The sequence below is a fragment of the Bison bison genome, unplaced genomic scaffold (genome assembly GCF_000754665.1).
Source record: "Bison bison bison isolate TAMUID 2011002044 unplaced genomic scaffold, Bison_UMD1.0 scf7180017864037, whole genome shotgun sequence".
Taxonomy (NCBI): domain Eukaryota; kingdom Metazoa; phylum Chordata; class Mammalia; order Artiodactyla; family Bovidae; genus Bison; species Bison bison.
The window spans coordinates 7,678,892-7,694,365 of NW_011494609.1; the positions used below are offsets into that span (position 1 = coordinate 7,678,892).

The 15,474-nt window shown below is 44.2% G+C and overlaps 1 protein-coding gene across 1 annotated transcript in view; it reads left to right on the plus strand.

Annotated features, from left to right (window-relative positions):
- The window catches only part of HSF2BP (heat shock transcription factor 2 binding protein), an 87,834-nt gene that overhangs the window by 46,944 nt on the left and 25,416 nt on the right, over nucleotides 1–15,474 (plus strand). Inside the window, exon 8 of the mRNA XM_010834906.1 lies at nucleotides 5,058–5,161. Coding sequence (XP_010833208.1) covers nucleotides 5,058–5,161 — 104 coding nt within the window. The remainder of the gene's footprint in view (nucleotides 1–5,057; nucleotides 5,162–15,474) is intronic.

A 15,474-nucleotide genomic window follows, 5' to 3' on the forward strand; every position in this document is an offset into this window, starting at 1 on the left:
GCCAACTATTTCACTCTCCTCTTTCACTTTCATCAAGAGGCTTTTTAGTTCTTCTTCACTTTCTGCCATAAGGTGGTGTCATCTGCATATCTGATGTTACTGATATTGCTCCCGGCAATCTTGATTCCAGCTTGTGCTTCCTCCAGCCCAGCGTTTCTCATGATGTACTCTGCAGGTACTTGAGTAAAAAAATACCTAAAGGAAATCCACACTGAATATTCACTGGAAGGACTGATGCTGAAACTGAAGCTCTAGTACTTTGGCTGCCTGATGGGACGAGCTGACTCACTGGAAAAGACCCTGATGCTGAGAAAGATTGAGGGCAGAAGAAGGGGGCAACAGAGGAAGAGATGGTTGGATGGCATCACTGACATGAGTTTGAGCAAACTCGGAGATGTGAAGGACAGGGAAGCCCAGCGTGCTGCAGACTGTGGGGTCACAAAGTCAGACGTGACTGAGCTACTGAGCAACAAGATTTTTAGGCTCAACCTGAGTGAAGCAGGGCAAGTCAAACCAGCATTTAACTAATCAGTCACTGTGTTCCTCTTTAAAAACTGATGGGCCTCCAACTATGAGTTTCTATCTGTCATTCAGTCTGAAGTGTCTGTATTGCTCTGCCAGTTACTTCTTTCTCACACAACATATGCAGCCTTTTCTAAGAAGTTTATTGCTCTTTGATCCTTAGAATTATTTGATTGTGCTAATTTGGCTACTTTAGATTTTAGTCAGTTTTGGGTGACTGATGTGTCATGCCTCTGGTTTGTTTTTATGGCTGGTTTCTTTGGAAATCCTGGGTGTGTTCTTTGTTGCTTCCAGGTTACAGGTTACCATTTCTTTTACAATGAAGAATAAGGTAGTTAGTTGCATCACTTGACTTCTGGTGACTCAGCTTTGGATGGCAGACTGTCTGGAGGGCTCTCGGGCCTCTTCCTGGGAGAGCCTTCTGCTTCAGATGGAGAGAGGGCCTTTTCTCTGCAGAAGAGTTACTCTTGTAGTGTGCAGGTTACTCATCCTTTATCTCAGCCTTGCTTCAGTCCTTTCGCCGTCAATGGAGGATGTGTCTCAGTCTCGAGACTTTGGAGACAAGGAAATTTGTAACCTATCTTCTGCTTAGGTTCATGGGAAAAAACAGAATTTGCCTATTTTTTTTGTCATTGGAAGAAAAATGACTCCCAGTATTGCAGTACTTTGGGAAACTACATTTCCTTTTAATACTGAAGTACCAGAAGAGTAAGATCATGGCATCCGGTTGCATCTCTTCATGGCAAATAGATGGGAAAACAGTGGAAACAATAAGAAACTTTGTTTTCTGGGGCTCCAAAATCCTTGTGGATGGCGACTGCAGCCATGAAATTAAAAGACCCTTGCTCCTTGGAAGAAAAGCTATGATAAGTCTAGACAGTGTATTAAAAAGCAGAGACATCACTTTGCTAGCAAAAGTCTGTATAGTCAAAGCTATGGTTTTTCCAGTAGTCATGTGTGGATGTGAGAGTTGGACCATAAAGAATGCTGAGCACTGGAGAACTGATGCTTTTGAACTGTGGTGTTGGAGAAGACTCTTGAAAGTCCCCTGGACTGGAAGGAGATCAAACTGGCCAATCTTAAAGGAAATCAACCCTGAATATTCACTGGAAGGACTGATGCTGAAGCTGAAGCTCCAATACTTTGGCCACCTGATGTGAAGAGCTGACTCATTGAAAAAGACTCTGATGCTGGGAAAGATTGAGGGTGGGAAGAGAAGGAAGAGGGTGACAGAGGACGAGATGGTTAGATGGTATCATTGACTCAGTGGACGTGAGTTTGAGCAAATTCCAGGAGATAGTGAAGGACAGGGAGGCCTGGTATCCATGGGGTCGCAAAGAGTCAGACACGACTGAGCGGCTGAACAATACCAACCAGAGGAGTGAATTGAACGGAAAGTCTCTTTTGACCTGATTGTTGGAAATTTGATAGATTATTTACAGTACTTTTGGTTGGAGTAGAAACGTTGGAACAGAAAGCATTTACATGAGAACTAGTGAGTGGTTCAGAGTTTGTTGTTTACTAAGTGGTGCTGTGACCTGGGAGCGGTCTGGTCTTCAGTGAGGTAGCCTGGCAGTAGCAGGAGGTCACGTGGTGCTGTGGCGGTTACGTTTGCTCCATTCTAGCTTCTTTGGCATGGAGCTGATGATGACCAAGTGTGAAATTTTAGAGATAGTTGTCAGTTTGTGTTTTTGTCACTTTAAACGGAGTCAGTGGAAGAATTTCAACTAGACGTATTATCTGGGGTTTGCCCCACACTTCAGTCACCACCCAGATATTAATAGCCTTTTAAAATCTAGAGAAGAAAGAGTGGCTTGTTTTCTTTTTAGGCTCTAAAGCACTGCTTGGCAAGCTTTCCCCAAAGGGCCAGATAGAAAAGTTTTAGGCCCTGTGGGCCATAGGATCTCCATTGCAGTGACTCAGCCTGCTGCTCTAGCCGGAAAGCAATGTGGGAAACACACTGGAGTCTGAGGAGTTCCAGCCGTCTGTGCTGGTGACCTGAACATTTCTCTTCTTGAGATTCTGGATTACAGAGCTCAGAAAATTCTAAATACTGTGTTGAATCAATCTTCCTCATGAATACATTATTTGAACATCTCTTAATAACTCATTAAATGAGTTACCGGTGTATAGATTTTGGATATGTGTAAAAGTTGTCAGGAAAACTTGCAAAGATTTGTAATTTTGGCTCATTGTGTGGCCTGCGAGGTGGCAGAAGATGGTAATTTGAGAACTGGGCATTGCTATTCTGAAGGAGGAGAGGACAGACTGTCTTGCGTGCTGCCCTGCTAGGCTCTCGATCGTGTGGAGCTTGTTCAGTTTCCATATGGAACTTTCCAAGTGCTTGTCATGTCCCAGGAACCGCACCAGCCTGTGTATCTATAAAGACCCATCAGCCATGAAGCTTGCTTTCGACAAGCCAAGTTGAGTGGGGAAGCCAGCTATTTTAACAGGAAACTGTAATACACATTTCCATGGCATCATGTATGCATATGCCATAATTTATGTAATTAATCCCTTAATGGGCCGATCGCAATCCCTGATTCTCCTTTTGCCTCAGGCTCCATTAGATCTTGGCACAGTACTGTCACTGATCTCATCTTGATATTAAATTTTGATACATTGCTTATTATGGAATTTTTGCAATAGTTTTGACTTGTAAAAGCTGCATTACAATATATTTTAAAAACTTTGATTAGTAAGCTTTTTTGGCACCCCATAAATTTGCATCCAGAACACACGCCTCGCTCTTCGCCCGCTGGTCTGTGGGTTAAATGTTCAGTTGTACACACTCCAGACACTTCGGGAGCAGGCTGTGGGCTCTGATTCCTTTTTCTGAAGAGAACCAATGTTTGTCCTAACTACCTAGTTAACTCCACCTGACTTCTCCACTCTGGCTCCCCATAGGCAGTCAGCAGCCAGATCTGTGCCTCCATCTGTGGTTTTCTTCTTCTTCTCCACCGGGCTCCTTACTGTCTGCCTTGTGCAGTGGACGGTTCAGAGCTGGCCGTAGCCTGGGCAGATCTGCACTTGAGCCTTAGTGCTCCCCTTGTCCTGGAACCTGCCTTTCTCGACTTCCTCTTTCCCAGCTTCGTTCTGTTTGCTGTCATTTCTTTAGCTTTCTTTTCTGTTCAGTATTTTTCCTTTCCCAGGTGTCAGTTACCCTTGAGTTTTACAGTTTGATTATTAAAGTTTTCTTCTATATTCTGCTTGGTTCTCTTTAGAGCTGCCTTTGTTGTTTATAATCCCCAGTAACTCCTTGATCTCGTTTTAAATTTCTTTTTGAATTATTTAAACCTGTTAAACACAGCTGTTTTCTATTTGGCAATTGATAGTTGTAGTGTCTGAGAATTTTTTTTTTTAAATTCTGGCTGTCATTGGTTCTTTGTGCTGTTACTTTAAGGACTTATTGTTCACGTTTTTTGTGACTTTTTTTAGGAACTTAGAGTTGTTAGCAGTGTGTTTGTGGAAACTCTTTGGCGACCCAGTCGAGGGCCCTTTGCTTTAAGAGGCTGGAACAGCTCCTGTCCCAGGTCTACTTTCTTATCAACTTGTGGATTTTCAGGCCATACAGAAAGTATGCATTCATGCCAAACTTGGCAGTTCACATTCTTCTGGCTTCCTGAAGCGGCCTATGCTCTGAAGCCCTGTCTTGTGTTGGTCAGAGGCTCTTCTTTCTGTCCCTTTGCACAAAGGCACTGACACCGATGCTCCGTGTCTCTGGAATCAGCCATCTTTAGGCCTTCCTGAATTTGAGCTCTCATTCAGTTCCTGGTAAGAGATGGTTTCCCTTCATTTCTTGCAAGCCCATTCGTTTTCAAGAGTTTGCAAAATATTTGTATAGCCTTTTCTGCTACTTTGCAGTATGAAGTTTTGGGGTTCTCTCTATTCTGCAATACTGTCAGAAGTCAATCCTATAGCTTTCCAGTTTTTATTTGACTCTGTATTACTAGTTGTGCTCCGTTCCCAAGACCACTTGTAAAACCCTGTTTAACTCCAGGTCAGTAGGATTGTCGGTTGTTAGCGATGGTTGGATTGTGTCTTTCTTCATCCCTAAATGGTAGATTAAACAGGGTTGAATGGCCTGACGCGGCCACCCAGACTTCATGGGTAACATTCATTGACTGAAAGGTAGGATTAAATTTTAAACAGTGAATTGAACCTTTAGAGTACAGTATACTTAGGAATTGAGGGTTGCCGGTATGTAAATGCAGGATTGGTAATAAAAGGTTCATAAAAGGTAAATACAGCTTTGAGGTTTCCTGTGCCCTCATTTGTGTCTCTTGATTATGGAAGTTCATAAAAGGTGGGATTACGTGGCACTGTTGTTCCTCCCTTTCATGAAGCCTCACAGAGACAAGTATTATTTTGCATACCTTCTACTTGCTATGCCTGTCTTCCAGATAGTAGAATTGGGTATCTCAAGTGTAAGGGCTCCCCTAAATGTGTTAGGGTCCTGTGAACCAGGAGATACATTGAGGGTGAAACTGTGTTGGGGGGCCAGCATTTCAACACCATTCTCTTTTATATTTCAGGTTAATGCTGATGTCCCTGTACAACGTGAGCATCAATCTGAAAGGCTTGAAGTACATTAGTGAGAGCCCAGGATTCATCCCTTTGCTGTGGTGGCTTCTGAGTGGTAAGGAGGGGGTCTACCTGTAGGTTCCTCGTGCAGCTGGTGTACCTGTTCCTCTGTGGCTGGAGGGAGTGGTAAAGTAGTAGAAGTGAGAGTGGATTATCCCAAGATGTTACCAGTTTTTTAAAAAACAGATTTTAGATTACAGAAAACTCCCTGGTGTGCTCAGTTATTTCTAGTTCTGATTCTGAAGTGTTGCTTTCAATTTAGTTGTGATTCTGTGACACAGAGAGAAATTACCTAATAAAACAGCTAGTAAGTGGCAGTAACCTGTTGCTTTCTTTGTGAATGATACAGCACCATGTATGTTGTCTGTGGCTCTGAACACCAGGTGTAGAGAAATCCCGTCATTAAGCAGCAGTTGGGGGGAAAGAAGTCTGAGAGACTGCAGCGCTGGAAGTCCATGTACACACACACAAACACACACACACATATCTGTATGTACATGTATGTATATACACATGCATATCAATATATATGTGTATATATACACACATACGTATACATACATATCAATATATATGTGTATATATAATGTTTTTCATTTTCTTTGGAATAAAAAATTTCTTTACTCTTTCTCCTCTTCTCCCTTACCTCCAATTGAACCTAAAATTTTGCCCCCATCCGTTCATCATAATTTTTAATGTTTTTAGTAGAAACGTATTTCATTCAAGTGTGCAAAATAGTTAACTTCCCTTTTTTTTTGTAATTCAGATCAGTCTCTATTTTTGAGCTTCAGTTGGTAGTAACTGCTTATTTTTTTGGTAACACTTTTTGAGGTATAATTGACATGCAATAAACTATACACGTTTAAGGCAAACAGTTGGTAAGTTTACACGACTAAAGCGACTTAGCAGTAGCAGCAGCAGCGTACATGGTGAAAGCATCATCACAGTCAAGATAACGAGCATCACTGTCACTCCTGAAAGGTACCCTTGCCCCTTGGAGCTCTCTTTCCCACCCCTGTGTTCCTCTTCTTAAAATCACTCACCTTCTCTCTGTGTTACAGGTTAGTTTTCATTTCTCCAGGTTTATATAAATGGAACCATGCATTTTGCGTTCTTTTTTGCCTCTTTTTCACTCAGCATAATTATTTTGAGAAAGCCATCTATGTTTTGTGTATTAGTAGTTGATTCCTTTTTATTGCTAAATAATAAGTATCCTGTTATGTGGATAAACTGCAGTTGCTTTATTTATTCAGGTGTGGGTTGTCCCACAGGACTTCCCTGGTGGCTCAGACGGTAAAGCATCTGTCTACGATGCGGGAGACCCGGGTTCAATCCCTGGGTTGGGAAGATCCCTTGGAGAAGGAAATGGCAATCCACTCCAGTCCTATTGCTTAGAAAATCCCATGGACAGAGGAGCCTGGTAGGCTAGAGTCCATGGGGTCGCAAAGAGTTGGATACGACTGAGCGACTTCACGTTCACGTGGATTGTCCCCAGGTTGGACTTATGATAAGTAAAGCTGCCGTGAGCACCTTGTGTGTCTCTGTGTGGACATAGGCTTCCATTTCTCCCGGGTACATACCTAGGAGTACAGTGTCTGGCTTGTGTAGTAGGTGCATGCCCGTTTTGATGAAGTTGCCCAGCTGTCACACACGGCACACCGGTGGCACTGTTCTGCACATGCTCCCCGCACCCCTCCCCTGCCCCAGCAGAGGGTTAGCGCTGGCTGTGCGTCTTTGTCAGTGCTCTCTGTGCTCGTTCTGCTTAATTGTAGATGTTCCGGGGGTGGGGAAGTGGTGGGTGACAGACTTCACTCAGTCTCAGTTCAGTCGCTCAGTCATGTCCGACTCTTTGCGACCCTGTGGACTGCAGCATGCCAGGCTTCCCTGTCCATCACCAACTCCCAGAGCTTGCTCAACTCATGTCCATTGAGTCGGTGATGCCATCTAACCATCATCCTCTGTTGTCCCCTTCTCCTCCTGGCTTCAGTCTTCCCCAGCATCAAGGTCTTTTCCAGGGAGTCAGTTCTTTGCATCAGGTGGCCAAAATATTGGAGTTTCAGCTTCAGCATCAGTCCTTCCAATGAATATTCAGGACTGATTTTCTTTAGGATTGATTGGTTTGATCTCCTTGAAGTCCAAGGGACTCTCAAGAGTCTTTTCCAACACCACAGTTCAAAAGCATCAATTCTTCAGCACTCAGCCTTCTTTATGGTTCACCTCTCACATCCATATGTGACTACTGAAAAAACCATAGCTTTGACTATACAGACCTTTGTCGGCAAAGTAACGTCTCTGCTTTTTAATATGCTGTCTAGGTTAGGTTGGTCATAGCTTTTCTTCCAAGGAGCAAGCGTCTTTTAATTTCATGACTGTAGATCACTACATTTATGTTATTACTAATTTGTATTTAGTCATTACTAATTTGCATTTATGTTATGACTAATGATGTTGAGCGTCTCTTCCTATGTTTATTCACCCATCCTGATATCTTCTCTGATTAAATGTCTGTTCACACTTTTTGCCCATTAAAAGAAAATAAAGTTGTTTCAATTGAACGTTGATTCTTTGCGTATTTTGCATACAAATCCTTTGTCACATATCTACTTTGCAGATAATTTCTCCCAGTCTGTTGCTTGCCTTTTCATTTTCTTAATAGCATCTTTAAAGAACAGAAGTTATTAATTTTGGTGATGTTTAATTTATTATTCTTTTTCTTCTGTGAATCATGCTCTTGGTATAGAAATTTTTGCCTAACTGAAGGTCACATGGATTTTTAAAATGTTTTCTTCTATCTTTTTGCATTTCTCCATTTCACATTTAGGTCTGTGATAAGTTTGAGTTAGTATGTGTTGAGAGCTAGGACTCCAAGTTGTGTGTGTTCTATTTTGCATGAAGCCACCACCTAGCTGATCCATCTCCATTTGTCTGGAAGATTTTCCCTGCTCAGCAGGGCTGTGTTTGGACCTTTGCTGAAAATCTGATGACCTTCTATGAGAGCGTGTAGTTTCGGGCTCTATTATTCTGTTTTGTGGACCTATTTTTGTATCATGATGCCAGTACCATACTTTAGAAGAAATCTCTAAGTCAGGTAATGTAAATCCTCCAACTTTCTTCTTCTTTCTCAAAGTTGTCTTGACTGTTTCTAAAGTCCTTTGCATTTCCATACGAGTTTGAGGATCAGCTTGTCACTTTCTAAAAAAAAAATCTTGTTGGTATTTTTGTTAGGATTGTGTTGAATCGACAGTTCATCTTGGGGAGACTTGGCATTTTAGCAATACTGAGTCTTGCAATCAGTGAAATAGTATATACACATCCATCTATTTAGATATCTCTGGGAGAGTAGAGGATCTGACCTCCTTTTTTCTGGCTGCATGTGCCGTGAGCACCATGAGAACAGAAGGAAGGGTGGGCTTGTTGACTCTCATGCGGGACGGGTCATGCTTCCCTCTAGGGGAGAGCTCTGGCAGGGCTACTCCTCCTGTAAAGGATGTGGCTTCCGTGAGCCCACAGCCCATGGTGTGTGGCTGGCCCTGTGGAGCTGGGTCTCCCTGGCCTGTGCCGACCCCCTGGATGTGGCTGTTGCTGTGGAGGAGCACTGTTCTTGGTCTTGGACACTGGTGTCTGTGTCTCCTACCAGCGTCTGGTAGACTGCAGTATGCTGGCTCATAAACTTGCCAGTCAGGTGAAGCCCCACACCTTCCAGAGCTGGAAGGAGGTGGCCGGGGGCGGGGACCGTGTTTATAGTGCAGGATAACTCCTGCCCACAAGGGCTGGAAACCTGACCAAACAGCTTTTTTCCTCTTGAGAATGTGAACCAAGGAACCCATAGACTCAGAGGTCAGCCTTGGACTTGGAGGGGAAGGGGTGTCACTGTCGAGGCTGGTTGGTGTGGGCCACATGCAGGCAGAGGGTCCCAGCTGGAGGTGGGGTGGGAAAAGGGAGAGGATAATTAAATGAGTTCCTTGTACTCTTTGAGTGCCAGTTACTGCTTAAGTGCTTTATGTGTGTTCACAGATCTAGTTCTCTAAGTACTCATATTAGGTAAATATGATCATTTATGTTTTGTATATAGGAAAAGTGAAGCATGCAGGGGTGAAGTGACTTCCTCAAGGTCGTACCTGGGTGGGAGTCTGGGCAGCTGAGCTCCAGGTCCCGTCTCTCAGCCACTCTGCTGACCTCTGCCCTGCAGGAAGTGCCCCTAAGATGGACACTTAGTTCCGAGTGACCTGTCGCCTTCCCTTGTCTCCAGATCTGGCGTGGCTCGGCCTTAGAGGTGATGTCCTGAAACCACACACCGTCTCTGTTTAAGCTCGCTTGCAGCCAGTGATCTTCCAGCACCTTCTGCTAGTTGTTCTATAAAAAGAAGGTCTTTTCTACCTGTGGTGCTCCAGGAATGTTCCAGGGCCAAGTGAAAGTCCTTCTGAGTTTTGTTTTCATTTAGGCTGCTCTAGGTAGCAGCAGCAGCAGGTAGCCAACAACCCATCAGTGTCTGTCAGTTCCAGACACTCACCAGAGGTGGTGTTCTTTGACCAGGGTGGTTTGTTCCTGCTTGAACTGCGGGTCCCGTGCAGTGGGGGATGGGGCGAAGACGCCTTAAAGTCTCTCTTGTCTCCGCCGGCAGGCTTCCTTTTCATGATGACAGTGATGGTTCTTTTGACACAGTGAGTACAGCCCAAGCCTAATCAGACTTCTCAAAGGTCATCTTCTTGATGTCCTTAGAGTTATTTGTTACCGCAGGCAGATTAAAAACAAGGCCCAGGATGTTTGTCCTCTGAATTATGTTGAAAATTGCTTTAACTTAAAAGTTGAAATTTGTTACAGAATTTGGTGTGTATTTTAGGAAGATGAATATATATTTTATTACAGAATGAGAAAACAGAAATATCCTCTGAGAAGCAGTATGTCCTTCTCACTGTTGGTCGTGGTGGTGTGGCTGTTTTCATAACTCTAGACTGTCATAACTGCTCAGGACTAAGAATTTTAAAACTGTTTTTTTCTGCCCCTTTGCTTTTAGGTAGATCTGCTGTATGATATTGTACTAGAAAATAAGAATCTCTCCTAATTTGTAAAAGAAAAAGATTTAATTACTTCTTCCAGTAATTAGTTCCTACATTTATCAGTTTTCATGTTAGGAAATTTGATATGTTTTAAGGAACATGGATTTTGGGATTCTTTAAACCTGGGGAAATGACAGCTCTTTTACTTGGGAACTTACCTTTTCGGATCTCCCTTTTCCGATCTGCAAAATGGGGATTTCTACCTCAAGGGTCTCAGTGTGTATTAAAACACAGTAGGGCCCGGGCCAACACTTGGTATGGTAGGTGTTAAATAGGTGTTTCCCTTTTTACTTATAATCTAAATCTTTTATGCCCTGGTGAAAGCACACTTCCTTTCAGTTTGTTTGACCTAAAGGTAGCAAGTTGCTTTCAAGTTTCCCGACTTCTTTGATCCAGGGTGCAGGACAGTTGCTATTTATCATCCCTGACTAAATAATCTCATTTCCTTTAACCTTTGCTGGGTTGCACTTTCCTTCCCTTTATTCAACTATGTGGCTGGCTTTTTCCCAGGCTTTCTGCAGATTCTTCACATTCCTCTTAAGCCGCAGAGCTGGCTTGGACCCTAGCACTTAGTTGATGGGACAGAGCGAGTGGGGCTGATGGGTCTATGTTCTGTAACTGTTAATGTGCACTGGCGTGAAGGCCTCACCTTTAGCTTTCCGTGCTGCTTTTTCTGCTCTTGTTGACAGTGTTGAAAAGGCATGTAGGACTCCTGTCCTGCATGTATTTGGTTTATCTAAGTGATAGTAAATATTGATAGTTCTGCCCAGTTTGTATCTTTAGTCCAGACTCTCTCCCCGACACCAGGCTCACTTATCCAACTGTTTGACATCTCCATTCACACTCAGCTAAGTCCCCAATCTTTCCCCACCAACCTCTACCATGGCCTTCCCGGCTTTAGTTGACTCTTTCCAGCTTCTCCAGCCTGTAAAGACGTGGAGTGGTTTTTGTCTCCTTTTTCTCTGACACCCACATGCAGTCTGTTAGGAAATCTGGTGGCCCTGCCTTCACAATACGTCCATAGGCTGACCACAGTCCACCACTCCCACGTGGTTGTGAGCCTCCACTGTCTTTTGTTTAGAGGCCTTCAGTCACCTCCTGCAGATCTCCCCACAGTCCATCCTCGCAGGCCATGGATTAGAAGGCAGGGGGGTGATGGAATAGGTCCTGGACAACTCTCCTCACTGAAAACAGTCAAAATGTCGAGTGAGATGTTAAAAACATTTTAAACTCCTGCTCTGAGCTAGAAAAATAGTAATTATACCCAGAGCACAAAAGCTGAGTGAAAGCTGATGGTGGAGAGGCTACTGGGGACCCGAGCTAACTCTGAGGGCATCTATCCAGATGACCTTTAGTTCCTGTGTCCTCCCGGAGCCTGGGGACAGGAAGCAGAGCCCATTCCCACCGTCAGTGAGGAGCCTGGCGGGGCTCCCAGAGGTACTCATGAGAAGGGATTCACAAACCCACGGTCAGGGGCATTTTATCCCACTCCACTCCATGCTTTATAACTGGAAAAGCACGAACACCCAGTAAGGATGTGAATGGTTTGAAAAGCACAGTCAGTCTGCCCCTCCCCCACCCCAAATGCATAGAAGGCTCCAGCTGTTGCTTGTCTCAGACACGTGGGAATTTATGAAGGTGATCATTGTCTGGGTTTTGAAGCAGATCTCAATTTCATATGATCAGAACTGTATGGGATATCTTCTTGGACCATAGTTCAGTGAAGCTTGTGGCATGCTTGGGCTAGAAGTGCTAGCCTTGACTCAGTGTCTGTGGGGCTGTTGCTTGGGTCTGCTCAGCATGGTCCTCCTGCCTTCTTCCCTGGAGTGGGCCTTTTACCTGGACCCTGATTAGTGTAAGTTGGTAAAGAATCTGCCTGAAATGCAGGAGACCCTGGTTCAATTCCTGGGTTGGGAAGATCTGCTGGAGAAGGGATAGGCTACCCACTCCAGTATTCTTGGACTTCCCTTGTGGCTCAGCTGGTAAAGAATCCACCTGCAATGTGGGAGACCCGGGTTCGATCCCTGGGTTGGGAAGGGAAATGCTACCCACTCCAGTATTCTGGCCTGGAGAATTCCATGGACTGTATAGTCCATGGGGTTGCAAAGAGTTGAACCTGACTGGGTGACTTTTACTTTCACTTTCTGGTTAGTGTGGGGCCTAGCAGTGCCTCAGTGATGATTGTAGTGATGGGCATGCAACCTGAACCAGACCAAAGTCATCTTCTAGGTGTGTTCTAGCTGGAGCTGCTGAAGAAGAGTATTTTTCCCAGTCTGGGCCCTGGAACTATTAGGTGTGACCCAGGGCTGCCCTGTGGCTACCTGCCTGGCCACCTGTCGGTCATGGCAGCCAGCTCAGAGTGCTGACACAGGGATACAGAAGGGAGTCCTCCAGTTTGCAGTTGGCTTCACTCTGCCCTTCCCAAGTCTTGGCTCTTTAGCTTGTTCTCAGATTTTGAGCTACTCCAACGTCTTCTGTGAGGAGCATCTCTTGTTTTTCTGGAGTTAGTTTAAGCATCGTTTTCCCTCAGTGAGAGCAGCATACCTTCGTTCTGCCTGTCTCCTTGCTGTGGTTTCATGTTCTCCTTTGCGGAGGCACCATCCACTTTCTGATATTCTTTGTAGTCCCCTGGTTGGTCCGCTTGTTGTTGACTGTTCGTCTGCCACACGGGAATGAGAGTTCCAAGAGGGCAGCAGTCCTCTTTGGCTCACTGGTAACCCCAGGCACCTGTAATCCACAGGACGTGCTCAAAGATACATCTCCAGCCAATGAAGGAAGCCCTTCAGCTAGTGTGCAGCAGTCCGTCATCTCACAAAGATGCAAAGCTCTGTCTGTAATTTGGTTATATCATAGAGAATACTTGACATTTGGGAATATATATTTGGGTTATATGCACAGAGAAAGTCTGAGAGGTTTGGGTGCTGGTGAAAATTAAGTTACATGTTTTCAACATTCCTATCAGCCCAATAGGTGGCCTTGCAAGAGTCATGATTCTAGTAAGCTACATCTTTATTACATGAACTGTGATGATAACACGTGATCAAGAAGCAAAATATTTAAGGTCTTTATTTACAAAGATTTTCTATATAAGTGTTTTATTATGTTGGTTAAATATTTCTCCTGCTACTGCTAAGTCGCTTCAGTCGTGTCCGACTCTGTGTGACCCCATAGACGGCAGCCCATCAGGCTCCCCCGTCCCTGGCATGCTCCAGGCAAGAACACTGGAGTGGGTTGCCATTTCCTTTGCCAGTGCTTTCTCCTAATATTTCTCCTAATGCTTTGCATTAACACAGTGTTTAAACTGTTAGTGCAATGGATGTGGTATTTATCTTTAAAAAAAAAAAGAAGCATTAAAAATCTCTCAAACATTATTGACTTGACACTTGGCCTTCAGAAGGTCCAGTAGGACAAATAAGTCAACCTTTCCACAGGAGATCAGGGAGTCTGTTCTCTTTGATTAATCAGACCTTACACAACGATTTTAATAGGAAACATAGTTTAAATGTTTGATTTTCAGTTGTTGATGGAATTGAGTGGTCAGATGACTACTTTATATCTTGAAGGATGTCAGAAAACATTTGGCTTACCTGGGTCAAATCCAGCAAGCTGAGAACAGTTGAAAATTACTGTAGTCTGTGATCAAAGTGTAAGTATAATTAATTCATGGTCACAATTTAGAAAGGGGAGATAGTTGATATAGAAAGATTAGCTTTGGGGACTTTCCTGGTGGCTCAGTGGTAAAGAATCCACCTGCCAATGCAGGAGACATGGATTCGATCCCTGATCTGGGAAGATCCCACATGCCATGAAGCAACTAATCTCACGCACTGCAGTTATTGAACCTGTGCTCTAAGAGTCCAGGAGCTGCAACTATGGAAGCCTGCGTGCCCTAGAGCCCATGCGGTGCAATAAGAGAAGCCTCTGCAGTGAGAAGTCTGCACAGCGCAACTAGAGAATAGCCCTCTGCTTGCCGAATTAGAGAAAGCCCGTGCAGCAACAAAGACCAGCACAGCCAAAAATAAATAAATAAAATTTTTTATATATATATATATATATGTATATATGTATGAGTTTGGTGTGGGGTATGCTCAGTTTGAAGTAACAGTAAAAGTACAGTCTGAAGGAACCTATTCAAGAGATCGTTGGAGATGAGAAGCTTGGGGTTCACATAATGGGCCAGAGGCATAGGTGTGGGAGTCGTTCTTAGAGGAGTGATGATGAAGCAGAGGCCTGGGGTGTGGAGACTGTCATATAGCAGAGCTGGCTCTCAGGGCTGGGGGAAAGGCCTGAGTACCAGGAGCCACCATGACTGCAACTCAGAGACAGCATGGAAGGCACGGCTCCTCAACTGGTTAGCCTGGGAAGGCGCCCTTAGAGCTCTGCTTCTGTTCCATGAGGGATACAGGATTCTTCAGAATCATGGCTTCCAGTTGGGTCAGATCACAGCCCTTGAAGATTGTCATCCCTGTTTTATCGGACATTCGACTGTGCTTCAGACAATACTGAGGCGGCTCAGCTCCTGAGCTGCAGCTGCTGGGTTAGGAGGCACCTGCCGGGTTAGGAGCCACCTCCTCTCTCTCGTGATGTATCTGGTCATGTCTGTGCATTCTGGACACTGTGCATGACTTACGCAGCACCCTAGGCCATGTCCCTTCTGTGGACCGTATGGCATCAGGAAAGAGATCCTCAACTCCAGCAGGGGCTTTTGTGGGGAAGAAAAGAACTCCAAATGTTCAAGCTGGATTTAGAAAAGGCAGAGAAACCAGAGATCAAATTGCCAACATCCTTTGGATCATAGAAAAAGCAAGAGAATTCCAGAAAAACATCTACTTTTGCTTTATTGACTACGCCAGAGCCTTTGACTGTGTGGATCACAGCAAACTGGAACATTCTTCAAGAAACGGGAATACCAGACCACCTTACCTGCCTCCTGAGAAATATGTATGCAGGTCAAGAAGTAACAGTTAGAACTGGACATGGAACAACAGACTGTTCCAAATCGGGAAAGGGGTACGTCAGGTTGTATATTATCACCTTGCTTATTTAACTTATATGTAGAATATATCATGTGAAATGCAGGCTGGATGAAGCACAAGCTGAATCAAGACTGCCAGAAGAAATATCAATAACTTCATGGCAGAAAGCAAAGAACTAAAAAGCTTCTTGATGAAAGTGAAAGAGGAGAGTGAAAAAGTTGGCTTAAAACTCAACATTCAGAAAACTAAGATCATGTCATCTGGTCCCATCACTTCATGGCAAATAGATGGGGAAACAATGGAAACAGTGACAGACTTTATTTTCTTGGGCTCCA